The sequence below is a fragment of the Ursus arctos genome, unplaced genomic scaffold (genome assembly GCF_023065955.2).
Source record: "Ursus arctos isolate Adak ecotype North America unplaced genomic scaffold, UrsArc2.0 scaffold_13, whole genome shotgun sequence".
In the NCBI taxonomy this organism is placed as follows: domain Eukaryota; kingdom Metazoa; phylum Chordata; class Mammalia; order Carnivora; family Ursidae; genus Ursus; species Ursus arctos.
In genome coordinates this window covers 18720757-18748518 of record NW_026622797.1, presented here as the reverse complement: position 1 = coordinate 18748518, position 27762 = coordinate 18720757, and the positions used below count along the sequence as shown (strand labels likewise).

The 27762-nt window shown below is 34.8% G+C and overlaps 1 protein-coding gene across 1 annotated transcript in view; it reads left to right on the top strand.

The window, feature by feature from the left end:
- ADGB (androglobin) overlaps window positions 1-27762 on the top strand; it is a 153053-nt gene that overhangs the window by 30689 nt on the left and 94602 nt on the right. The window contains exons 4-9 of the mRNA XM_057310981.1: window positions 2112-2183; window positions 4028-4237; window positions 16634-16773; window positions 19279-19365; window positions 24757-24986; window positions 26678-26809. Coding sequence (XP_057166964.1) covers window positions 2112-2183; window positions 4028-4237; window positions 16634-16773; window positions 19279-19365; window positions 24757-24986; window positions 26678-26809 — 871 coding nt within the window. The remainder of the gene's footprint in view (window positions 1-2111; window positions 2184-4027; window positions 4238-16633; window positions 16774-19278; window positions 19366-24756; window positions 24987-26677; window positions 26810-27762) is intronic.

The window sequence follows — 27762 nt, the reverse complement described above, 5'->3', positions numbered from 1 at the left end:
ATCCACCATATTTCCAATTACTGTTACCAGCTGAGAAAGTCAGATAATCCTATATTCAAAGATACTTAGTAAAATGAGAAAATAAGAAGATACATTTCAACAGAATATTTATTGAATGCCTGCTTATAAGATATTTTAAATAAATCAAATGTACATGAACCATGCCTTTAAATTACGTATAATGTTAGATAATATTGGTATGAAGAATATAAATTCTATGGTCTTAACATAGTGCACTTAATAATAGTGCATTATTAATAATATTCAGGCTCTGTGCAACGGAGGTGTAGTTTACATTTCATGCAAATAAAGGATATTAATTCCCTGAAGTGAAAGTGTTTCAAATGTGAATAAGTGGACAAGTTATACACCATCTCTTTCTCTTTTTAACGTACCTCAGTTCTGAGAGATAGCCCTTGTATTGTAAGTAAATTCATCCATTGCCGATGACGACACTTCTCCCTACATTTATCACGACGTTGCCGCTCACCTCAACAGCTCTGTTCCGCACTGACTCTGTCTCTTGTTCCTGTGCTCAAACTCCTCTTGGAGTGTGGACCAGAACAGCCACAACGGGAAGTCTCGCTAACTAGGAAAGGCTTAGAATAATGTTTTTCAGCTTTTAATGTCTAGATCCACGGTAGTAAATACATTTTACGTTGAAACTCATTAAATGTGGGCATACAGAAAACTTAAACAAAAATTTAGCAAAACAATAATGACCTTTCTATGTGAGATTTACTATGTTCTACTCTAAGCCAAAGATGAAGACAGAGGATGTGATTTAAGTTAGAGAGAAGCCACATTATGAAAAACATTAAAAGCCTGCATTTAAGATATCAGAAGATATCAGAATCAACATGGACTGTACAACTGAGGAGGTTAACAAGACCTGACCACTGAGGGGTGATCAGATTTGTTTATTTCTGAGAATCAGGTATGGATGGTTCAGATCCTTGACTGAGGATTACATTGAACAGATGTAAGATGTCCAAAGATGTATGCTTGAGTCTCAGTTACAGGTATAAGGAATAGAGACCTCTGTAGAGACTTCTACCTTAATATTGCCTGTCTTTTACACACCATCAGTTTCTCTTTTATATTTGTTGGCAGGCAACTATTAAGTTCCACTCCTCAAATTTTAGTTATTCAATATTTATTTAATCTATAGCTAATCAATTTTAATGTCCATTGGTACTTGCCGAAGAGTATGGACATTTTGGAAGTACAATTAGCCAAAGCAGAATTTAAAATACATATTTTTGTATAAAATAGTTTAAATAATATATATATGTAACTTACTATGATCATAAATTATAAACTTAGATTCAATTTAGGCCTTCAATGTAGTTTGGGGTTAATTTTTCTCACACATAAAGAAATATTTTATTGAGTTTTCAAGGTGCTAGTTATACATGTGATTGATAGTAGTTGATGGCGTTAGTTTCCAAGAAAATCTATTTTATTAATCAAAACCGTATTTCTGTTAATTTGATATGTTAAGTATATAAGCTTGATGTGAATTGTAAAGAATTTTTAAAAACTGTTACAAATTATATTTTTCCTTATTACGTTTGTTCCTTAGTGGTCTAAATACATAGAAGCATCTTTAGATATATACCAACTAAATAATGACCATCAGATGATTTTTTTTAAAAGAGGATTTGAAATTGGGCAAGATTTTTAAAAGCTGTCATACCTAATATTTTTTATCAAAGGGATGAAGATATTTTTCCTGCTAGCATGTGTTAACTAAGCTTCAGGTTTAACTTGAAAGGTTAATTTAAATTTCAAGTCATTTTTTAAACTCTCAGATTGTGTATATATGCATGCTGAGATCATCTGCATATATTATCTCTTACAACATTTCATTTGTATATGAAAATACTGTGATAGGCATCACATTATTAAGTGAATGTCATCCGTAGCTTTAACAGGGTTATCTTATGGAATAATGAGCTTAATTTTTTTTTTCTTTTAATTCCTCTGGTTGGGAGAAATGAAATCAGGTTTGACTTCTTATATCAAATGAAACTATATTTCATTCAGCTACATTTCCTTTATTTTTACTAAGGAGTAATACCTTTTTTTACATGTATTTTTAATTTCAGGCTCCAGTAGTTGTGAAAAATGAAATCCTGTTTGACTTGTTTTCAGCAAATGAACATTTATTCTGCAGTGAGGTATGTAGGGAAGTCTTAACTGAAGCCTGATTGCAGAATACTTTCCAGACCTGCTTAAAACAATTCTCAGACCGTCGATTCCACTTCTCCCTTGCTCGCCTCTAAGTTTTGGTATAACTCAGTATTTTGTACACCAGACATTCAAAGAGGAAGAGAAGCCTCTTCAGTTGAGTTTAATGAGCAAATGGTGGGAAAATGTTAGTGTTAGCATTGCCGTGCCCCAATTTTCCTGCCCATAGGCCCACAGTAGCTGTGATCTCACAATCTGGGCATTTCTCCTCTTGATCCACATACCTAGCAATTGACTTGAAGTCGCTTGGAACTTGCTCTCCAGGGTGCTTAAGGGCAGGGTGTCCTGATGTTGTTTGACTTGCTAATGCAGGGAAAATGTCACCTAAACACCTCCAGCTCTCCACCCTGGGTTTTCTCCATCAGAGGCAGACCTGTTCCACTCGCCTAAGGAGGTTATTTCAGAAGCAGGCCATTTTAAAAAAAATTATTTTCTTCCAGAAAAAAATTCTGACCCAGTCAGAATTAATAGGCATTATTGATTCAAACACTTTGTCTTTCGTATTTTAAATATCTTGACCGATATTAAAGTCAAAACATTTCTTTCTTCAACCAGGTTGTACTGATTAGTATAACGTTATCTCTGAATTGTTTTATACTTTATATTTTAGTCATAAATATGGTTATTTTATGATCCAAAGCATGATTAGACTTCAGCTTTTCATTTTTTAAGGAAGTATAAAATTTTCTATAGCAAAATTCCCAGATATACATACAGGAAGATACTGGATTTACCTTTCTTTTTCAACTAAACTAAACTTGCAGAAATGTCCTAGATAATGTAAATTAAGGAAAACATAAATCTTATGAGGTTAGTCTCAAGTATTTAATCTTCTTATAAACCAGGCAGCTAAACATGAGATGATTATTTCAGAAAATCCGATACTACTAAGGGTAATGTATTTACTTAACACCCACTGTGACCCAGCGATTTTTTTATCCATTGTTTCTATTCCCTATAATATGCTGAAAAATAGATAGCATAATCTGCATCTTACAGACTGCATTTCATAAACTGCAACTTAGAGACGGTGTAAGGACATACCCCGGAGCAGAAGGAACTGAAAGAAAATTCAAATCCTGGTCTCTGTTTCTGCTCTGAAGCTCAGCTCCCCACTGCACCTTGCTGCCCGTTGAAAACGCTGCAAATGGAGTTTTACTTAGAGCACTTCCGATTGGCATATGAAATATGAGACTTGGAGAATATTTAAATGTGTGTGCAATTTTAATTCTCTCTCATATCGCATTCCTTGTCTAGCTGATCCGACTGACATAGAAGAGATCATTTTCTTCTCAAACTTCTCATTTACAGAAGAGTAGCTTAATCATTTATATAAAGTTAATCCCAAAATAAAATCATCACAGCTCTCAGAAGCATTCAATCTCTCTCTTTCTGTCTCTCTCTCTCTCTCTCTCACACACACACACACACACACACAAACACAAACACACACACACACAGAGCTGAAATGAAGGTCAATGTCAAAAGGAGGTCAATGTCAAACCACTGATCGTTTACTCTGGAAGACAGCTCTTAGTTAAGTGTGTTTAATGTTTAAGTCTTTTTAGTTTGTATTGTGACTATATTTCCTGACAACGAAGGCAAGAACTATGACTTTATTCCGTAGGCCAGAAATCAAAATGTGAAGCACATTATATGTAGAACTTAATGTGAAAAAGTAGATAGGAGGTAAGTTTCCGACTGGTTTCCTGCATAAATTACAGTACCAACAGCTGAAAAGCAATTGATTAACACTAATGGCTTTTGCCTCTAGCTGATGAGATGGATTATCAGTGAAATCTATGCAGTGTGGAAGATATTCAATGGAGCTACTTTGGACAATTATTTTAAAGGCAATGCAGGGGACCCTCCTCTTCTCACCTGGAAGCCCTGGGAGCACATCTATTCTCTGTGCAAGGCTGTGAAAGGTCACATGCCTTTATTCAATAGCTATGGAAAGTATGTCGTGAAACTTTACTGGATGGTAAGTAAGTTCATGTTCATGTGCGTTAAAATTAGTCTGTCCTTCATATTGAAATATATTTGTCTTACACGCTGTTACCTAGGCTAATACAAGATCGTGCTGTTTATACAGGACGTCAGTTGTGCAGTCACTGACAAGATCTGTCCTACATGTGTAATTTGGGATCGATAACAAACATCGTTGTCTGTCCCGAGACCCCCCCGTCCCACCTGCCTTTTACACTGGTGTTGCTTGGAACACGGAGGGGTCGGTCCTCTGCTCTTTCTGTCCTCTCAGGCAGGGGGGCTGGGTGGGCCGGCGGAATCATGGGGCTTTCTCTGTGATGTGGGATGGGGTCTTGAGCAGAGGGAGTGCTTGAGCATGGTGCATTCTTTCTCTCCTGGGATTTGCTGCTACTGAGGGGCCTGGTCCCACCCAGGCTTTGCCCTAAACTTGAGATTTGTACTCATGTTAACAAATCTTACCTTGACAAAAAGTTTTTGCTTCTGCCTGAAAGGGAGCAAATGGGATAGTAGAAATAGAGAATTCAAACCCCCCTGGTCAGTAAGGCAAAGTAGGCTCACACCACATTTAGCAACACTAGATGATGAAACACCTTTGAGTTTTTGTTGATGGGATGGTCTTTCTAAAGGCCCAGACTCATCGGCAGGGCCAGCTACATGATTTACAGAGCCCCCCGTTAAAAAATTATTAGGAATTTCAATATGGTGATAGTAGCACTTAAATAAAAAGCATAGGGTCCTTCTAAGTGTGAAGTTACACCCATGAAGTGGTCCTGGTCACTAAGGAAGAATGTTCTTCAACATTTGAGGATGAGGGGAAGTATGAAAAGTTAATCATCCCATTCTATATTTCTAAAGAACATGACTTTTCCCTAATGAGCCAGAACCATCCATCTTTCCTGGGATAGGGAATGCTGGGAGGCATCCTAATGCTTAGGGATTAAAGGATCGTTGCACCAGGAAGGTAAAAGTAAAGAAGGTAGTACTAGCCTCTGATCTCTAAAATAGGATTTTTGTTTTGATGTTCACTGCAAGACAATAGACTTTGGAAGTCAAAACTGTGTGAGGAGAGAAAATGACTTCCTAAACGCCTTTATCTTCCTTACTTACCAACCAGGGGGCAGACTTGGCAGACAGGAGTTCAAAGTTTTACTGTGCATGGAGGAGTGAGAGTAACGATATGGTAGTAAGAAGGTGGATGCATTGTGGATAGGGTTAAGGGATTACAGAGAGAAGGCAAAACTGGAAGAGTGAGGAGGTCAAATGCCTGGGTATTTTCTCCCCATCCATCCCCCACCCATTTTCCACACATTTGCTTACACTTGAGGTGGGAGTGAGTTCAAAATGATTAATAATTACAAAGAAGCATCAGTAGAATATTAAACCAACCCTGTTAGTTTCTCTTTCTCTACTTCCTGACATCCTTCCTTCTTTGCAAATTTCCTTCTGGACAGAGGCCAACATTTATTAACACTACATTCCGTTTTACAGAGAAATTGTGATTTATTTCTCTTTAACTATACTGATTCCTCATAAGCCCAAACCCATTTGGATTGAGAATTAAAAAACAAATTTACTCCAATTTGAAATTTCATTCTGAACCAATCATTTAAGCAGTCTAGGCAAGGTAGCCCCAGAGAAAAGAGGGGCTTCTTCCAGTTCGTCACTGGTCTCACCTGAGGAACGGCTGGTGGGGGCTGATGCTTGGCTGTTGAGAGCTGAGATGTAACGTGTTCCATGTGCATTAGTTTTTGTAGGCAATTTGTTGGCGCTCATGGCTGAAGTGCAAGGCCAAATTCTTGCTCACTGAGACTGAGAGAAAGCTTACCGGCTCTCAGCATTTCTAGATACACCCATGGTCCCCACAGACCCTTTAGGGTCCCTTTCAGTGTCCCTTGCACACAGAAGCAAAGGGACCACATCCCTCAAGAGAGTAGACACCAAACATGCCATGGACTGAATACAGATGTAGATAAAATATGATAATTATGTAGAAGAATCTAGCAAAAGTCCTATGGAGGAGCACATTTTCAACACTATTAGTATTCTTCCTTCTTTCATTTATTCCGTCTCTCTTTCCCATTGCTGCTACCTTCCACTACGACGAAAGCCAACGCATCAGATCCTTTTCTTTCCGCCTCTCGCTAGAGCCAGGGGAAAAGCACGTGATCAGCTTACCAGATTCTGACTTGCCCCCAAACCGTTCTTACGTGAGGATGTGAAGACGGACGGGACATACAGAGATGGTGGCAATGCTGTGTCCCACTGCTCCTGCAACATGGCCTTGCTGTGTGTCCTTTGCCCAAACATGCTTAGTTCCTGCTGAGTTCTGATGCACAATCCTCTAGCATTCCATCACATCTGTACATCTCTTACATACCTCTTGAATTGCCTCTATTTCGCCCACTTGTAAAACAGATTATTTAAAGTTTTGTTATGGAGCGCAAGTGTTCTTCTGTATGTTGCAGATAATCACATAATGTGGGTGTAGAAGTGCTTTGAAATTTGTCTTTTAATCTTACATCTTCTACCCGAGACTTGTAATTTTTATGCAGTCCATTATGTCATTATTTTTCTTTACTGAGTCTAGGGCGTTCATGTTATTTGAAGTTAGATATCACTAACTCAAGAATATAAAAAATATGTCCCCTTATTTTATCTACTATTTTTGGTTTTTTAAGATACTATTTGAGACTTTGATTTGTTTAACTACAAGAAATAAAGACTTGGTTTATTTTTTATTCTAAGTCTCAGCTAATTGCCCTAGGATTATTATATATTGAATGTTGTACCTTTTATCCACTAAATTTTAAAAACCACTTCGACGATACACTACATTCTAATATGGACTTGTGTTTGTTTCTGGACTCCATTTTCTTCTGCTATTTTTCTTGTCCTTCTTTGTTTCTTTCTTTGAGAGAGAGAGTGTGGGGGAGGAGGGGCAAAGGAAGAGAATGAGAGAGAATCCCAAGCAGGCTCCACACCCAATGCAGAGCCTGATGGGGGAGCTCTGTCCCAACCCTGAGATGAGATTAGAGTTGGACACTCAACCGCCTGAGGCACCCAGGTGCCCCTTTTCTTGTTCTTTTTAAATACCATATTGCTTTAGTTGTTATGAATTTATAGTTTGTTTTGATTTTTTTAGAACAAAATCTGCCTAATGTCTTTTGCTTCAATATTTTCATACAAACACGCTTTTATACAACATACATGCTTTTTGGATAAACATTTTTGTTGGTACTTATCTTTGAACACATTTATAATTATGTATTCTTTATTCTCTCTATAAAAGGGTTTAGTGCTTATCATCCTGCTACACCTTCTCCTCTCTTGAGTATTTTATTTTGATTCATTGTTCATTCAGCTGGAATATGTATCCCAGAATTTTATTCACTTAGGATATATATGCTGTATATTTTGGGTGATTTTAGAGATTGAGGTATATTTTTCTTTATATATGATTGTTATATGAATGATAATTTGCTTACATATGAAATACTTGGATAATATTTTTTTTTGTTTTAGAACACAACAGCCAATGCCTGAGTATCTTCTGGTTTTAGTGTTAAAAACGGTCATTCTGAGGCCTTTACTCTATACCATATCTGAAATCCTAACACTTATCTCACCTATCCCTATTTCATTTCTTTCCAGAGCACTGACTACGGAACATCCCATGCCCCATCCTCTTGGTGAATTCATTAGTATATGTAAAATATATAAGAAGCTATAGCCTTCTAGATGTTTTCTTTATTCAGGCAGTTTGCTTAAATGTGTATTTCTTATATTCATATATTGGCCCAATCTACAAGGTTTTTTTTTTTATTATTATTATTGTAGTATAGATGGCACAGAAGTTACATTAGTTTCAGGTATATAACAGAGCCATTCATTAAGTTTATATATTATGCTATGCTCACCACAAATGTAGCTACCATCTGTCACCATTCAACTCTCATAATATCATTGATTATATTCCCCATGCTGTATCTTTATTCCCACAACTTATTCCTTCCATACCTAGAAGCCTGTATCTCCCACTCCCCTTCACCCATTTTGCCCATCCTCCCATCTTCCCACTTCCTCCTCTAGCAATCACCAGTTTGTTCTCTGTATTCATGGGTCTCTTTCTGCTTTTTGTTAGTTATTTTATTCATTTGTTTTATTTTTTAGAATCTATGTATAAGTGAAATCATATGGTATTTGTCTCTCTCTGGCTAACATATTTCACTGAGCATAATACCCTCTAGGTCCATCCATGTTGTCACAAATAACAAGAGCTCATTCTTTTTCGTGGCTGAGTAATATTCCATCGTGTGTGTGTGTGTGTGTGTGTGTGTGTGTGTGTGTGTGTGTGTATCCAACTTCCTTATCTATTCGTATATCAATGGACACTGGGTTACTTCTTTATCTTGGCTATTGTAAATAATGCTGCAATAAACAAAGGGGCACATATATTTTTTCAAATTAGTGTTTTAGTTTTCTTTGTTTTTCTAGTAGTGGAATTACTGGATCATGCGGGATTTCTATTTTTAATTTTTAGAGGAACCTCCGTACTGTTTTCCACAGAGGCTGCACCAATTTGCATTCCCACCAACAGTGCACAAGGGTTTCTTTTTCTCCATATCCTCTCCAACACATGTTATTTCTTATTTTTTTATTTGAGCTGTTCTGCCACATGTAAAGTGATACTTCATTGTGGTTTTGGTTTGTATTTCCCTGATGATGAGTGATGTTTAGCATCTTTTCATGTGTCTGGTGACCTGTATGTCTTCTTTGGAAAACTGTCTATTTAGATTCCCTGTCGATTTTTTAATTGATATTTATCTTTTCGTGTTGACTCGTATAAATTCTTTATATATTTTGGATATTAACTCCTTATTGTATATATCATTTGTAACTATCTTCTCCCATTCAGTATGTTGCCCTTTTTTATGGCTTTGTCTGCTGTGCAAAGCTTTTTATTTCGGTGTAGTCCCAATAGCTTATTTTTGTTCTTGACTCCCTTGCCTTAGGAGACATATCTAGAAAAATCTTTCTACAGCTGATGTCAAAGAAATAACAGCCTATGTTTTCTTCTGGAAGTTTTATAAATTCAGGTCTCAGATTTAATCCATTTTGAGGTCTTTCATCCATTTAGAGTTTATTTTTGTGTATGGTGTAGGAAAGTGTCATTCTTTTGCATGTAGCTGTCCAGTTTTCCCAGCACCAGTTTTGAAGACACTGTCCTTTATGCATTATGTATTTTTGCCTCCTCCTTTGTCTAGATTACCTGACTATATAAGCATGGGTTTATTTTGGGGCTCTCTCTTCTGTTTCATTGATCTGTGTGTCTTTTTGGTGCCAGTACCATACTGTTTTGACTACTAAGGATTGTAGTATACCTGAAATCTGGGATTGTGCTGCGTCCAGCTTTGTTCTTCTTTCTCAATATTTCTTTGGCTATTTAGGGTCTTTTGTGGTTCCATACAAATTTTACCAGTATTTATTCTAGTTCTGTGAAAAGCGTTGTTGGTATTTTGATAGGGATTGCATTAAAGCTGTAGATTGCTTTGGGTAGCAAGGACATTTTAACAAAATTAATTCTTCTAATCCGTGAGCATGGAATATCTTTCCATTTGTTTGTGTCATCTTCCATTTCTTTCATCAGTGTCTTAGAGTTTTCAGAGTGCAGGTCTTTCACCTCATTAAGTTTATTCCTAGGTATTTTATTCTTTTTCGTGTAGTTGTAAATGTAATTCTTGTCTTAATTTCTCTTTCTGCTACTTCATTATTAGTGTATAGAAACACACTGATTTTTATATATTAATTTTGTATCCTGCAAGTTTACTGAATTCATCTGTTACTCCTAATAGTTTTGTAGTAAAGTCTTTAGGATTTTCTATGTATAGTGTCATGTAATCTGCAAATACAACCTAAAGTTCTTTTTGTAAGGTAAATACACAAGTCAGATTACAATACTCTCCTGCTCCTCTATTTTGGTCTATTTTTTGAAATTGGAGTTGGACTCCTTGAAAGGATATAGAAAGTGATAACAGTGATAATAAATAGATAGATGCAATTTTTACAGGGCAGAAAACAAGGACTTTGCTGTCCTAGAGACTGCATTCATGTTATAGGGAGATGGTTTTCTGGCAGGTAGAAATTTGTTCTCTCTGGGCTAGGGGCAAAAATTTTTACCTGTTTCTACCTAATTCCCAGGTGGTAGGGCTAAGTCAACACCTGTGTGCATGATAGGTGTAGTAAAGAATTAGAGTAAATTCTTTCTGACAGGATAAACATTTTTTTCTTTTTTAAAATCCTTTTCTAGACATAAGCAATATATTTTTTGTGTTTTTTTTTTAGTTCAGTATTTATATGTCTATCCTTTGCTTTTCACTTCAAATATTTAAGAAACATATTCATAACAATAAGTTCTGTTACCATCTACTGCTTGACACAGTGTAACGAGCTGGACACATCTCGGTTCTACATTATCTTCCTTGCCCTGTCACATCTCCTACGCTTTGAGTCCTCTTCCCCTTGCTGCTTGCTTATCTTTTTGTTACTGGACATCGATTTTCCTTCCCTGCTTTATTGCATATATATATTCTCCCCCTTTCCTGCTCTCCCTCCAACCATTTATCTTAATCATTCTTTGAAGCAAACCAACCTGTCAGAAATTCTCCATGTGACATTTAAAGTGCAGATCTTTACACCAGCATATCATTTTTCCCATGAAAGTATTTCTATTATTTTCAGTTTGGATTCTAAGAACCTAGCATCAAGGTTCTTTGACATCAGTCAGACAAATATTTGTTGAGTAGCATTAAAAACTGTTATAGAACAGAGAAGTTCCTCTCTTCTTTCACCCGGAAGTGATATTACTGTTACTGGGGTCACCTGCAACCTTTCAGGTACTTTCCAATTCCAGCATTCCTCGCGCTCCTTGATAGAAGCAATTAAGTGGGCGCTTTCCACTCAAAACATGTAAATTGCTCTTGGCAACCTTGCTGTGAGTGTCCCAGCGCTTTCATCTGTCTCTGAATAAATAGGGAAAACACACACATTGGGACCAATAATTTTCTCCAGTTGCCATCCGTCTACTGATATAAAAAATGTATTAACTTTTGTTTCTCCTAGACCCTTACATTTTTTTAAGCACAAAATTATTGTTGAATTTGGAGTTTCTTAGATAGGAAGGTGCAGAAAACCACCAGCACTACCTTTTGTGCTTCCCCAGCCACATCCCAGACCCCCTGAGACGAGTCTCTGGCCAAATCCTGCACTCCAGCATTTGAAAAAAACTCTCTCCCACCCAGTGACATTTTTGTTCTTTAAACTTGAACAACAGTGTTTTCAAGACATACCATGACAAATTATTCTTCTATCGTTAAATTATTTTTTCCAAAATAGAAATGTTTTTGTTATTTCATTGTTATTAACATTATAAATGCTTTTAGTAAAACAAGTTCAAACATTATTAAAATGTTCAAAGTAGAGAATGAAAATTCATTATGATTCTGCCTACATAATCACAAAAATGATTTGTGTATCTTCCTAAACTTTTTTCTTATTAATATACGTAAACCTACTATATATAATTTATAGCAACAAGGGGATCATATGGTACTTCTGGTTCTGTAATGTATTTTTTCCCTAACTATGAGCATTATTTATGCTAATATATATTGATCTACCTTGTACTCCTTTGTTTGAATGTAACAATAATTATACATGTTTTGTTAATTTCATCTTGACATTTAGATTATGACCAGTGTTTTACCAATACAATTCTGTAAAATGGCATCTTTGTGTATATATCTTTGCCCATTTATATGACTGTTTTTTCTGGGATTTCTACATGTGGAATTATTCAATTATATACAAACTCTTAATTTTTATAAGTATATCCAAGTTACTCTTACATTTTAATTTGTGTGCAATTTACATTTGATATAAATGGGATTTAAGTCTGTCATTTATTATTTGTATACTCTGTTACTTCTGTTATTTACTTATTTTTTTGTATCTGTTTCCCTTTTCCTGTCTATCTCTTGAGCATTCTTTGGGATTCCATTTTGAGTTATCTCCAGTGTTTTTGAGTATATCTCTATGTATTACTTTTTTTTCTAGTGGTTGCTCTAGGGATTAAAATATACATGCTTAGTTTATCACAGTCCAGTAATAGCATCATTTGCCACTTAGATTGGAATATAGATACTTTACCATCATTTGGGCCCCCTTATCCCCCTCCCTTTATAGCATAGCTGTGAAGATATTTTCTTTATACATATTCAGAACCTACTCATAAATGTTGCTTTTAAATGTCAAATATAATTTTTAAAGCTCAAAAGATGAAGAATACTTTATTGTATTTATCCATACAGATGTTTATATTTTTCTTTGCTCTTTCTTCATTCCTTATGTCCTAAGATTTCTTCCATTTCCTTTCCTTTTCTTTTTTTAAAGAATTTCCTTTCACCATCCTTTTGGGGGCCAATCTTCTGGTAATAAACTATCTTAACATTTTTTGTCTGAAAAAAATTTTTTTTAAAGGTTTATTTATTTCAGTGAGAGAGAGTGCAGGGGGGAGGGGCAGAGGAAGAAGGAAAGAGAAGTTCGAGCAGATTCCACACTGAACACAGCACGACTTGGGGCTCCATCTCACAACCCTGAGATCAGACCTGAGCTGAAACCAAGAGTCAGACTCTTAACCGACTGGGCCACCCAGGTGCCTCTTGTCTGAAAATGTTTTATTTCGCCCTTATTCCTAACAGACACGTTCACTGATAGAGTGCTGTGGGGTGGTAGGCCTTTTTTCTCAGCATTGACAGCTAGTTGGATGTTTCCTTCTGGCTTCTGTGGTTTCTGAAGAGTAATCCAGAGTCCTTTTCTCACTAGCTGTTTTAAGGCTTATTTCTTTGTCTCAAATTTTCGGAAGTTTGAATTTGAGGTGTCTGGGTGTAGATTTCTTTAAGATTATCCTCTTTGGAATATTCTGAGCTTCTTGAAACTGTAGAGACATGTCTTATGACAAATTTGGAAAGTTCTCAGCCATTATTCATTTAAATATTTTTTCAGCCCCACATTCTTTTTTCCTCATTTTTGGGGACTCTGATGACATGCGTGTTATGTCTTCTTTCATTGTCTCACAGATCTTTGAGGTTCCTATCATTTAAAAATATCTACTTTTCCTTGTTCATAATTTCTATTGAACTAACTAATTTCTTTGCCATTTGCATCCTATTATCGATCTTTCCCTATGAAAGTTTTGTTTGCTTAAGTTCAAAATTTCTGATTATTTCCTCTTATATACTTTTTGTTTCTTTGCTGAGATATTCTATTTTTTATTTGTTTCAAGAGTATTCATAATTGCTTCCTGGAGCATTTTTATGACATCAGCTTTAAATTTCTTAACTAAAAATTCCAAATTCCCTGTCCTTTTGGCACTGTGGTCTCTTGACTGTATTTTCTCATTGAAATTTAGATTTTCCTGGTTTTTGCATGATGAGTAATTTTGGACAGTTTCCTGGACGTTTTTAGTGTTCTATTTTATGACTGTTTTCTACTTAAATTTTTTATTTTAGCACGTAGTCAACCTGTTTAGATTCAGAGTACACATCCTGGCTCACTTCTGTGGGCTGTGTTTCAAATGTTAATTTAGTTTATAAAGCCTGTGCAGTGCTACTTCGCTCTGCCTCTCTTGTTTGTTATCCAGATGATAAGACTCCATCCCACATCCTGAGCACTACCAGAGGAGGGGGAAGTGTTCCCACCTCATTCCTGCCTGGGTAGAGTGTGGAAAGAAGAGTTCCTCCAACTGGCTCTACTAATGCAGAAAGCACTTCCTCTTTACTGCAGGAGGAGGATGGAAGTCATAATTCTGCCCACTCATTCCACTGGGGAGAGAAACTGCCTTGTTTACTTCAGGACAGGCAAGGAAGTCAGAGTTCCACCTTCAGGCCCTGTGTGGGAGGGGCACGACTGTCACTGCGATGAAGGTGGGGGGGAGTGCGGTCGGGGGTTCTATCCTATCTATATAATTATGCTCATTCAGGTATTTGCTCAAATCTCTGTCCCTGATCTTTTGTAATTGTGACTGATGCGATTAATTAAAAAGCATTTTTTATTCTCCCTTTAGCGTAGTCATAGGAGGAAGAGGATATAAATTTATGTAGCTATTGAGTTATTTTGACCTAGAAATCAAGTGTGGGAGATATTAAAATTTGAACACGATTGCATTCTAAAGTAACTTGGTAACTTATATTAAAAAAGGAGACATCCTTCTTCATAAACATGCTAAGTAATTAAACATTTTGATAGTCATTTAAAATTATGTGGTGTTAACACAGTAAACTCAGTAAAAACTGCCCAATGTACATCATTTACATGCAGTTAAAAAAAGTTGTAAAAATGTTTCAGTATTCTATGATAAGGACTCAAATAAATTCAATATTCTATGATGACTTCACATATATATAATATTTATATTATATAATATTTATATATATATATATATTTTAAAAGATTTTATTTATTTGAGAGCGAGAGAGTGAGCACGAGTGAGGCGGAGGGGCAGAGGGAGAGGGACAATCAGACTCCCCTCCGAGCAGAGAGCCCAACATGGGGCTCCATCCCAGGACCCTGAGATCATGACCTGAACTGAAGGCAGATCCTTGACTGACTGAACCACCCAGCTGCCCCTATGTATATATAATATTTAATTTCTTCATAAACTTTAAGAAGCAGCCCAACCAATGTATTAATATCAAAGAATTAAAAAAATTCCGAAGAAAATTCTTATTTCTAATTAAATTAAGTTTTAGATATGTAACACTGAACACTTATCCCGGTATATTTTTCGTAAAAGCTTTTTTGAGATGCAATCACATATCATGCAGTTCATCTATTTATACTGTACAGTTCAATAGTATTTAGCAATCAAAGCATTCTCAACTGAAATATGTTATTGATCAGCTGGAAGCAGATGATATTCATTGAGCTGGTTTAACTTAAGTTCCTATGTTGACTTAAAACCTTTCCTTCATAGGGATCCAGTTGGTTCCTTCAAAATTTTTGTTGAAAATCAAAGTGTAGAAAGGGAACTGCTATTATTAGTTTTTTATTTTGCTAACATATATATAATGTAATATTTAACATTTGACCGTTATAAATGTACAATTCAGAGGCATTACATAGTTTTACAAGGTTGTACAACCATCAAGACTGTATCTCCTTCTACAACTTTTTCATCATCCCAAACAGAAACTCTGTACCTATTAAACAGTAATTTTTCATCCCCCTCTTCTCGCCGTCCCTGGTAACCTCTATCATGCCTTTTGTCTCTGCAAATTTGTTTTTTACCAGATTATCATGTAAGTAGAAGTATACAATATTTGCCCTTTTGTGTCTGACTTATTTCACTGGGTATTCTTTTGGGTCTTATCATCTGAAATTAGAAGAGAGAGTGGCTAAACACCTGTGCTTTAACCCTGTCTTGCCCTACATCATCTCTTAGGGAAGAAAGAAAGACACACGACCACTAAAGAGGGCAACATGAGCTCAGAGTTACACATGCCATGCAAAGAAACCATGTTTCACCCCATTACTCCTATCTACTTGGGAAAACTAGACTGTTCTTTGAATCGTTAGTTCAGATGTTACCTTCTTGTGAAGATTTCCACAAGCAATATTTGTCACACCTTCTTTTCTGGCCCTAGAACACTTTGAACATGTTATGTCTGATATTGTTGGCATATACGTCTTCCCTCACTAGACTGTAAGTGATGCAATGGTTTAGGGGATGTGTTTTGCAGATCTTTAGGTTCACAACGTTTGCATCACTGCTGAAAACATTTCTTGGGCAAAAGAATAAATCCATGGTAAGATTTCACATGTAAAACCAAAATTTAAAAAATATATAGTTTTTTGACTTCATAATCATTAATGTTATCATTTGTCTTAAACTTTTAGTTGTGAAGTAATATGTATACAGGAAAATATATCATGGTTTTATTAAATGAAGCATTAAATAACTTCATGTTAAGAATTAGATCTTTAATTAGGAGTAGAAGTAATCTGGTAATTGGAAGTTTAATTTCACTAGCAGGATAAACAATAATTACTTATATTTGGAGAATTGGTGTTACGACTATATTGAGTTATTTAATTATGGCCAAAGTTATCTATGGCTGTATAATGTTTGGGTTCTGCTATTTGCAATACTTTAATTTACTGCATTATGTAGGGTAAGGCACCCAAGAATGTGTTTACAAGACCTCAGAAATAGTGACACTGTCGGTATGTATAGATAGGGATGAGCTGATATTAAATAAAATACTCAGTGGTGGACCATAATGGATGAGAGAAAATAATGTAAGTCACTGACGTGTTCCTTTCTTCTCCTGTTTAGGGTTGCTGGAGAAAGATAACTATTGATGACTTTCTGCCTTTTGATGAATACAACAATCTGTTGCTTCCAGCGACAACCTATGAATTTGAGCTCTGGCCAATGCTTCTGTGTAAAGCTATCATTAAGCTGGCAAATGTTGAGTATGTAGAAGGAAGAATGATCGATCGCTCACTTATATAAAAACAAAAAGACAGACAACAAACAGCTATACATCTATAACACATAGCTTTATTATTTTTAAATCAATTTAAATGAGTTTTCTTTCCAAATAATGTAAATATTGTAATATAAAAATGAACATGCCAAAACCACTAATTTGAAATATTGAGTTAGCCAGCAATAAGACAACATTCTCCCAAGAGAAAATACTCAAAAATTATTTTATATCCAAAGTTTTCTTACCATGAATGGCAAGTAATCATGAAAAATAATGTTTCAGGTTAGCGTGAGAAAGAGTTGTTTTGTAGGGGGAAATATTAGTTCATCTAAATACCAAATAATATACCTTGGAATCCAGTTCAAGTTTTAGGTTCTGTAAGTGCAGCAATAATTTACTAATCTTGAAAACCTGAACTCTTCTGAAGGATGTCAGTATGTTCCTCATGTTTTTGGTAACAATGATCCCTTTTAATACATTCGTGGTGAAAACTACTCACATTTGCTTCAATACCCTTGTGAAATCTGCTTGCGTCTTCTATTCCTGCATGTCTTGTGCATCAGAGTAAGTGAGACATGTCTGTCATGTTCATTCTCTTGGCTTCCACCTAGGTCAATCCATCCCCACCCCAGCCATGCAAAAATAGCTTAGATGCTTGAATTGCAAAGGCCTGGCAACTTCGTATCATTTCTCAGTGGGAGAATTCTCACATACACTTCACCAGCTTGAATTTGATACCTTTCACCCTCCTGCAGGGTGTGACAGCGTCTCCTTCCCAACGGAACACCCACACGCTCTAACAGAGACCACGTCAGGCCTTTGCTCAAAGCTCAGCCTCCTCCCCTTTGGGAAGCAGAGGCTTGTCCTTCAGAAGCCCACCCTGCTTTTTGTGGATTTTCCTTTGGCTTCACTTCCTTTTTCTTTCCCAAGGCTACACAACAAAACCAGCCACTCCTATGGCCATCCTTGTCGTCTCTCTTTTCTCTCAACAACCCTCGATTTTCTGTTTGGAATTTGTTGCACCCAGCTCACAACTTTTAATTTCAATGATTTTTTGAGGAACTCAGCTCAGATCTTTTTAGGTAGCTGAATAGTACTAAGTATTCACTCTGGTGACAGCTATGTTTGTTTGTTTTGAAAGAAAATAATGTTCCTCGTGTTCTTAATTCTCAGACCTAATGAAGTTCTGAGAATTGGAGCTGAATTAACATCAGTGAAGCGTTAAACCTGTGACCTGGAAATTGGAGTGGCATTTTGTCTTTCTTAAAGCTACAGTTCCATGGAATTTTATAGCAACCTAAGAAATAGGATTATTGTTATTTTAAAAAATAAATAAATCCGCAAGGAAATAAAGGACCAGACATTTCTGAAGCTTTCTAGTGGATACCTGTACTGTGTGGTACAATTTACATTTGTTTATACACTTTTCTCAGATTTATAGTATACAGCAATTATTTTCATATGAGTTTTAGCTTTCCACATTAAAAATTAACATGTAATAATTATGTCAACATCATTGTGAGCTATGCAAAGGACAGAACATTATCTTTATGAGGTTTACACAGTTGTTTCCTAAATTTGATTATCCACAGAGGAGCTTAGACTAAACTGTGAACTACCCCAAGAGATTTTTGTTCTCTGTGACATATGTAGACACATCAAAATTCATAGTCTATAAACAACAAACCAGTGCAAGTTTATAAGTGATAGAACATGTGACTAAGATAGTAAGATTTCTTTCTGAAAAAGGACACGTACGGTCAATCCCATCAATCTCCCCTGTTGGTACCTGGTGGACTGAAGATGTGACCCCTGGCCACAATGGGGGTACAGCATTTATGTGTGTTAATGTAAATAGACTAATCACTTCAGAAAACAGAAGGACTAAAATGGGAAGAATGATATTTGGTCATTCATAATCTCATTCGACTTTATGCTATGGTGGCAGATCTACTCTTTTATATGACAGAAGATGTTTCTAGTCTCTCTGAAATTATCTAAGGATTTAATTAGGGATATCTGATGTCCATCTTGACCTGCCATGTATGAGACTGATTTAATACACAGCCTCATAGGTGTCTTAGGATAATAACTGAAATAAGAAAGATAAAAGATACTGTTCTATTTTTTAAAGAACATGTTAGTATTTTGAATATATAAAATATATATCATCTAAATTTACATATTTTATAATACATATGTGAATATGTTTTGTCTATATGACATGAATATTAATTTATATCTTTTAAAAATAAGGCTTTAGCATGTTTTTAAATAAACACGAAATTTTATCTTCGGATCTCTTTAAACGCTTTAACAAAACAAATCATCTGGCAGTTGGAAGAGTATTTTCTTGTATTCTAATATGGAACCACTATGACCCCTACATTTTTATTGCGATACCACTGTTTACTGAAGATTCCCAGTCCTTATATACCTGTCTGTTTTCAAACGTGGCTAACTATACTATTGTGCATTTCCTTCTCAGCATCCATATAGCAGAGAGGAGAGAACTAGGAGAGTTCACGGTTATCCATGCACTTACAGGATGGTTACCAGAAGTGATCTCTCTCCAGTAGGTTTTAACATTAAGTTCTTCATATATGTTTTTTCTTTCTCCCCTGGGAATGTTTCTTGAACTAAAACATTCTTAATCTTTAAGAAAATTTCAAGAAATGACACATTTTACAAAATATTTGTGAAAATAGTATTTTATAGTATCCTATAAAATTCCTTTAGAATTTCAGGATACATTCTGTTTCCTTAAGAAGACTGTGAATTTAATCTTTAAATATCTGAATTACAAATATGAAAACAATGTTAATTCTTTATTATGGTAAAATATTTACATGCGTCCCTTTACACCTGTTCAGCTACTATGCTTATTCAATACGGAAATATAAAGGCAACTTTTAATTAACTGAACATATTAGGAAATAACTAATAATAGTGAAACACCTATTAGGCATTACGCACATTAATATATTATTTCTAATTAAAAACCACAGTCCTGAAGATATTGTTTAGTCATTCATATGACCTCATCAGCTCGGTATGTGTCCTTACAAATGAGGAAACCGAAGCCCAGAGTGGTTTGGTTTTTATAGAAAGATCAAATCCATAACACAGTTATCAATTTGGATCATCTCTGATCTTTGATTCGTATTAGAAAGCTACCATTCTCAAAAGGTCCACGTTAGAGGAGATTAAATTCAGTCCCCAGTAACTTGGATTCTACCATCTGAAACATCATTTCAGCAGGATAAACTAGCTGTTTTTTGGTTGAAATAAACATATATACAGGGGGAAAAAAATGGAAGAGTAGACCCCTTCCTCAAGGGACAGCTTTCCTGTAGGGAGACGTGATCCTATGTTTTTATTTTAGGCAAAGGTCTAGATAGGTCTTCTCATGGAAAATCCTTTTCTGATATCTAAGAGAAGAGAATATTTCTTGAAACACTATGGGCAATGTTAGTGGAGGGAAGTAGAGGCAGAATGAAATTTAAAACTATGCACTTTTCTAAATTTTTATCTTTAGCGTTGAAGGAATGCTTATAATTTTGTCTTAATTTTTCCCGTGTGATAGTGAGTAGAGATAGCGGAGACAGGAAATCCTCAGAAGTCCATTGAAAGGTGGTGAAGAAATAGGAAGTCAAAATAAATAAGACTAGAAAATTAGTCAATTAGAAATTGTGAATTGTCTCTTACCAGAATCATACTCTGATCATACATGAAAATTGAAAAGTGTTCATAGACTACCTTAAAATTAATAATAAAAATTTTGAGCAGTTTTAGATGTTCAATTTGCATGAATTTATGGTTGCTTATGAAGTTTCTATGAAAATGATGTAAGGGGGGAAACCTTGAGCTTTGGCTAGATTTGTGTTCTGACACTTCAGTTTCAAGCTGTGCGAATTTTGTAACGTAACTTCTCTGGGCTCCAATTTCTTCATATGAAAAATGGGGATAAAATGACCTATTCTATATGGTGGTTGTTGTTGTTGTTATTGTTGTTGTTCCAAAGTAAGTGAGTAAGTGATAGAAAAAGTAGCTACTGTACTGTAGAGTCATAATTACTATAAGTTTCTTTCCCTCTCTAGTGAATGTCACTAGATTATTTAATATTATCTAGACGTATGTATGATAATTAGTAATCAGCCTTTGAAAATGGGGAAAATTCTAAAGAAGAATAAGTGAGACTGAGCCGAACATTCAAATTTATCAATTTTCTCCTAAATACAACTAAAGAGTAAAAAATACATGCTTTGATCTATGTATGTCATGATTTGTAGAGTTTTTTTCCTAGGAACATTCTGCCACATTATTCATATAATTTTAAATTACAATTATACTGTAAAATTACAAAATTAATTTATGCATGCCTATGTAATATTAAATGAAAAGGATGTCATGAAATAGTATATAGATGATTGTCAAGAAACGTTCAAGTTGAAGTATGTAATCAATCGCCGTCTAGCCAAGGCTGCAGGGGGTCAAGGGGGCTTCACGGAGGGTGTTCTGACTTGTTCTGAACCTTTACTATTGACTGGGTTTGTTTGAAGGAAAGGAAGGAGAGGGCCAGTGAAGCAGGAAAACAATATTCTCAGAGCCACAAGTATGTTCAGGAGTGGGACGTTTCTGTTGCCAGGAAGGTTTAGAATGTGAAGAGAAAGCCTCTGAGGGACCTACAGTAGTGTTCATGGTTTACAGGATCAAGGAGAACTAGAGTGCTGAAGTTCCAAACTCATGTTGACGATTAGAACGTTTTTTCCATGTGAAAATCAGTTAGGACAAAAGTGTTCTGTGGCATCGCCAACAGACACCTTCCCTTCCATGCTCCTGTGGGAGTACCAAAGGGAAGCACTGGTCTATGTGCAATTATTGACCTCACCTCTCAGGTTTTCCTTCAATTAATGCAGTTTTTCCATTTAAAAGGGAAAAAAAGGGCTTTGACTCTCCATATAATAGAAACACAATCAATGATATATCTGTGTGATACAAGAAGTCAATTTCAAACGAAATAATTCGTTTCTAGGCACAGTTCTCTAATGTTGGAGTAGTTCATCTGGAATAGAGCACTTGGTCACTTCGCTTTTTAAAACTGAAATATAATTGACGTACGATATCCTATTAGTTTCAGGCATACATCATGGTGATTCAACATTTGTATATGTTACTGAAGGATCCCATGATGTCTAGTTACCATCTGTTACAATATAGTGATGACAATATTATTGACTATATTCTCTATGCTGTATGTTGCATCACCGTGAGTTATTTATTTTATAACTGGGAAATTTGTACCTCTAATCCCTTCCCCTATTTCACTCCACCCCTAATGCCTCCCCCTGTAATCGCCAACTGTTTATTTCCTGTACCTATATGTCTGTTTCTGTTTTCTTTTGTTTGTTTTGTCTTTTACATTCTACATATAATGAAATCATGTGGCATTTGGCTTTCTCTGTCTGACTTTTTAGTCTAGCATTATACCCTCTAGATCCATCCATGTTGTCACAAATGGAAAGATTTCTATCTTTTTCTATGGCTGAGTAATTTTCATATATTCATACTCATTCATACTCAATATACATATATATGTATAATATGCCACACCTTCCTTATCCATATCTTGGCTCTTGTAAATAATGTTGCAGTAAACACAGGTGGGCACATATCTCTTCATATTGGCATTTTCCTTTTACTCAGATAACCCAGAATTGGAATTGCTGGATCATATGGAAGTTCTTTTTCAATTTTTTTGAAGAACCTCCATACTGTTTTCCATAGTGACTGCACCAATTTGTAATTCCACCAACAGTGCATAAAGGTTTCTTTTTCCACTTCTTTGCCATACTTGTTATTTCTTGTTTTGTGTTTTTTTTCTTTTGATAACAGCCATGAGGTGAAATCTCATTGTGGTTTTGATTTGTATTTCCCTGATGATTGGTGATGTTGAATATCTCTTCATGTACCTTTGCTTATCTGTAGGGTTTTTTTTTTTTTTTGAAAATTGTCTATTCAGATCCTTTACCCATTTATTAGTTGGAGAGTTTGGGTTTTTTTGTTTTGTTTTGTTTGCTATTGAGTTGTATGAGTACTTCATGTATTTTTTAATTCCCTATCAGATATATGATTTGCTAATATTTTCTTTCATTCAGTAGGTTGCCTTTTCATTTTGTTGATGTTTTCTTTTGCGATGCAGAAGCTTTTTAGCGTGATATAGCCCTACTTTTTATTCCTGCATTTGTTGCCCTTGCCTTTGAAGTCAAATCCAAAACAAACAAACAAACAAACAAAAAACAGTATCGAGACCAACGTCAAGAAGCCTATGTTTTCTGTAGGAGTTTTATGGTAGAACCACATAATACCATGCATTCAACTCTTTAATCCATTATGAGCTGATTTTTGTGGATAGTGTAAGATAACGGTCTGGTTTCATTCTTTTGCATGTGGCTGTCCAGTTCTTCCACCACCATTTCTTGAGGAGACTAGCTTTTCCACATTGTGTATCCTTGACTCCATTGTCAAAGTTAGTTGACTATATATGGATGGGTTTATTTCTTAGCTCTCTATTGTGTTCCATTGCTCTAAGTGTCTCTATGTCAATAGCATATTGTTTGATTATAGATTTGTGACATAGTTTGAAATCAAGAAGTGTGATGCCTCCAGGTTTGTTCTTTCTCACAATAACTTAAGCTATTAAGAGGTTTTTGTGTTTCAATACAAATTTTATGATTGTTTTTCCGATTTCTGTGAAAAATGTCATTAGAATTTTGATAAGGATTGCATTGAATCTATGGATGACTTTGGGTAGTATGGACATTTTTACAATATTAGTTCTTCCAGTCAATGAGCACAGAATGTCTTTCCATTTATTTGTGTCATCTTCAATTTCTTTTATTAATGTCCTATAGCTTTCAGTGTACAAGTCTTTCACCTCCTTGGTTAAATTTATTCCTAGGTATTTTATTTCTTTTAATGCAATTGTAAATGGGATTGTTTTCTTCATTTGTGTTTCTGATGATTCGTTTAGTGTATAGAATGCAAAAGATTTTTGTATATTGATTTTGTATCCTGCAACCTGACTGAAGTATTTATTGGCTTAATAGTTTCAGGTGGCATTTTATGAGTTTTCTATGTATATTATGTCATCTGCAAATAGTGACAAAATTACTTCTTCCTATCTAATTTAGATGCCTTTTATTTCTCTTTCTTGCCTACTTGCTTTGGTTAAGACCTGCAATACTAGTGAATGAATATGGTGAGACTTGGCATCCTTGTCTTGTACTTGATCTTGAGCAAAAGATTTTAGATTTTCACAGTTGATTGAGTATGATGTTAGCTGTGGGCTTGTCAAATATGGCCATTATTATGTTGAGGTATGTTCTCTCTATACCCATTTTGTTGAGAGTTTCTATCATAAATCGATGTCGAATTTTGTCAAATGTTCTTTCTCCATCTATTGAGATGACCTTATGATTTTTATCATTCATTTTGTTAATGTGGTGTATCACAAAGATTTGCAAATGTTGAATCATACTTACTTACATCCTTGCAATTAATCCCACTTGTTCATGGTATGTTATCCTTTTAATGTATTGTTGAATTCTATTTGCTAATATTTTGTTGAGGACTTTTGCATCTATGTTCATCAGAGATTTTGGTCAGTAATTTCCTTTACTTGTGGTGTCCTTGTCTGGTTTTGGTATTTAAGTTATGATGGCCTTATAAAATGAGTTAGAATGTGTTCCTTCTATCTTTTTCCAAAGAGTTTGAGAAGGATTGGTATTAATTATTCTTTAAATGTTTGGTAGAATTCACCAGTAGAATTCATCCATCTCATCCTGGAGTTTTGTTTGTTGGGATTGTTTTGATTGCCGATTCAATATATTTGTTAGTAATTGGTCTGTTAAGATTTTCTATTTCTTTATGATTTGGAAATTAATGCTGTTGTGTTTTATCCAAGCCCAGGATATATGGACAAAGTATGGGAGCTCTTGAAAGAAACATTGCCCGAATTTAAGCTGTCAGTTGAGTCCAGTTCTGAAAGCAAAATAGCCATGTTAGATGCCAAATTAAAAGAACCAGGGAAAGAAGTGAAGAATGGCAAAGAAGTGAAGGATGGCAAAGAATTCAAACCTGAAGGTTCAGTAACAACACTAAAGGTACCTGAGAAAAGTGACAAAACCCTGAAGGGTAAGACATTTTATACCACGATGTCATTCATTACGTTCAATATAGATACGGTACATAAATGCTCTACAGTTGTTGCTGAATTTAATGATTATTTATTGTCATTATTGTTTACTAAGTGTTGTGAAAATAATTAAGATCCTATCTTTCTAGGATTTTAGAACTAGTAATCTTGTTTACTAGATGTTAGTTATTATTTCATATTTTGCTGTCTTTAAAAATCAAGGGCAACTACATATTTTGATGATACTGAAGTAGTATAGTATTAACATAAGAAGAGACATTGTCAATTTCCGTCACACACACGTCCTTATATGTTATATGTAGACTGGAATGGAGCAAAACTGCAAAGGGGGAAGTTGTCGTAGTTTGTCTCCCCGCCCCCCACCAAGGAAATGCAAAATAGACACAGTATGGATCATGATTTGCTGACCGTTTATTGTAAGGTAGAAATTCAAATTTGAAAATAAAATAATTTCAAGTTATTTTACAAAGTGTAGGATCCTAAACTGAGAAATATATTGAATAATTATTTTATATTTTCTAAAATATTTCATATAGCTATGTGTATAAATAATCATGTTTTTATAGTAAAGTAGAATTAAATATACTAGAATAGACTCAGCTTTTTTATATACCTTGAAAGCATCTATAATGATCTTTCAAATATTTGTTTTATAAAATCTTATATTTTGCCCAAATTATTCCTTATCAAGATCTTACCTACCAGCATTTCCCACGCAGAAATTCTTACTATTAATGTTCCTCAAGAATTTACCAAGAACAACTATATGAGTGATATCTGCCTATCATAAGCCCTTCTTTAAATGACCTAATGTGCATTATTTTATGAAAGAAAGCAGAACAAGAAGGCCGATTAAATTTGTTTTACCTAGTATATCTCAAATTAATTTGAACTTAGAAACCTTTTTTCATGTCTCACAAATTAACATATGTTCATCCATCCATTCAGATATACTATTTGCTGAGTAGAATACCAATAAATGTTCCACGAATTAACGATAATCTGGTGAACAAAATCAGATATGGAACTTACCTGCTAGTGCTTATGATCTAGTGAGAGAGACTAACATTAATTTTAATTTTAAAAACCATAACCATATACTTGAAGGAAAATACAGAAAACTATGGGAGTTCATACTTAGTCTAGGCATCAGGGAAGAATTCCCTAAGGAATTTGGGCTATGTTTGCAAAGATGAGAGGGATTTCTTGAGGAAGATGAGGGAATGTGGAGAGGGCATTTTTGGTGAAAAAACAGCAGATAGACATCTTATGATGGCAGTAGGAGGAATGAGAAAACTAGCCTCACTCTAAAATGAGAAAATTATCTTAAAATTATATATAATATATAAAATTATATATTAATATACATAAAGTGAATTCTATTCAAATGATCATCTCCATTTAATAAAAAATGTGTAGCCAATAACCAATAATTCTTCATGTTTTTGGCAGTACATTGTCAATTTTCAAAGTTTTCTCTTGCTTTATTTTGATGTTTCTAATTAGAGGTGAGTAGTGTTTCGGGAAATTTGTGGCTATTGTTTTACATTTAAATAACACTATTGTTTTGGCTTTCTTTTCAACATAATAACTGAATAAGCAATATAGTTTGAGATTTTGTAGTTAAAAGATTTATCATATATAATTTTTAATATATTTAAAAAAGCAGATGTAAAAGACGTTGGGAAGAAGAAGAGTAAAAATGGAGAAAAAGAAAAGGAAAAAGAAAAATTCAAATGGTCACTGCATGCTTCAAGACCCTCATCAGATGTACAGTACTCACTGCAGTCTCTGTCGGATTGTAAGCTTCAGTATGCTAGAATAATCACTATGTTAGCTGTTTCCTAAAGTTGGGAAACTGTGGAGTTTACAGAGTTGGAATACAACTTTGTCATCCAAAAGCGTTTTACCTGTTTAGACATGTCTGAATAAACGTGCTCAAGTTTGCCCATAATTGTTAAACTCTCAAATCCGTATGCACATGGGGGCAAAGTCTTACATGTGAGACAGAAGTCAAGGTTGCAAGTTCTTATGGTACAAGAGTCACAGAAGTGTTTGCATGGAGGAGGACATATACTAATAAATGTACATGTTATGTATTAACATATAACAAATAATCTATTATATATTGTTATATATAGTATAACATATAAAATATATTACATAAAATACAATATATATTATACGGTACATATTGTATAATATCCATAGATATTAATGTATAATTATATAAACTATATAAATATAAAACATAATTACATATTAGTGTATATAAATATATATTAGTATATGTCTTACTCTGTATAAATTAACTATATATATATATATACACATATTGTGTGTGTATATAAATATATATGTGTATATATATACACATATATATATACACATATATATATGTGTGTGTGTATATATATATATATATATATGCCTGGATTCAGGTCTCTGCTCCATGAAAAATATACAAAATTTAATTTTAATTTTAATTTTTTAAAAAGATTTTATTTATTTATTTGAGAGAGAAAGAGTGAGAGAGAGAACACAAGCTGGGGGAGAGGCTGAGGGAGAGAAAGAAGCAGACTCCCCACTGAGCAGGGAGCCCAACGCGGGGCTCGATTCCAGGACCCTGGGATGATGACCTAAGCCAAAGGCAGATGCTTAACCGACTGAGCCACCCAGGGGCTCCAAAGTTTAATTTTTAAATGTAAAAATATGTTTTCATAAGTTTGATATTTTTTACATTTTAATCTATTC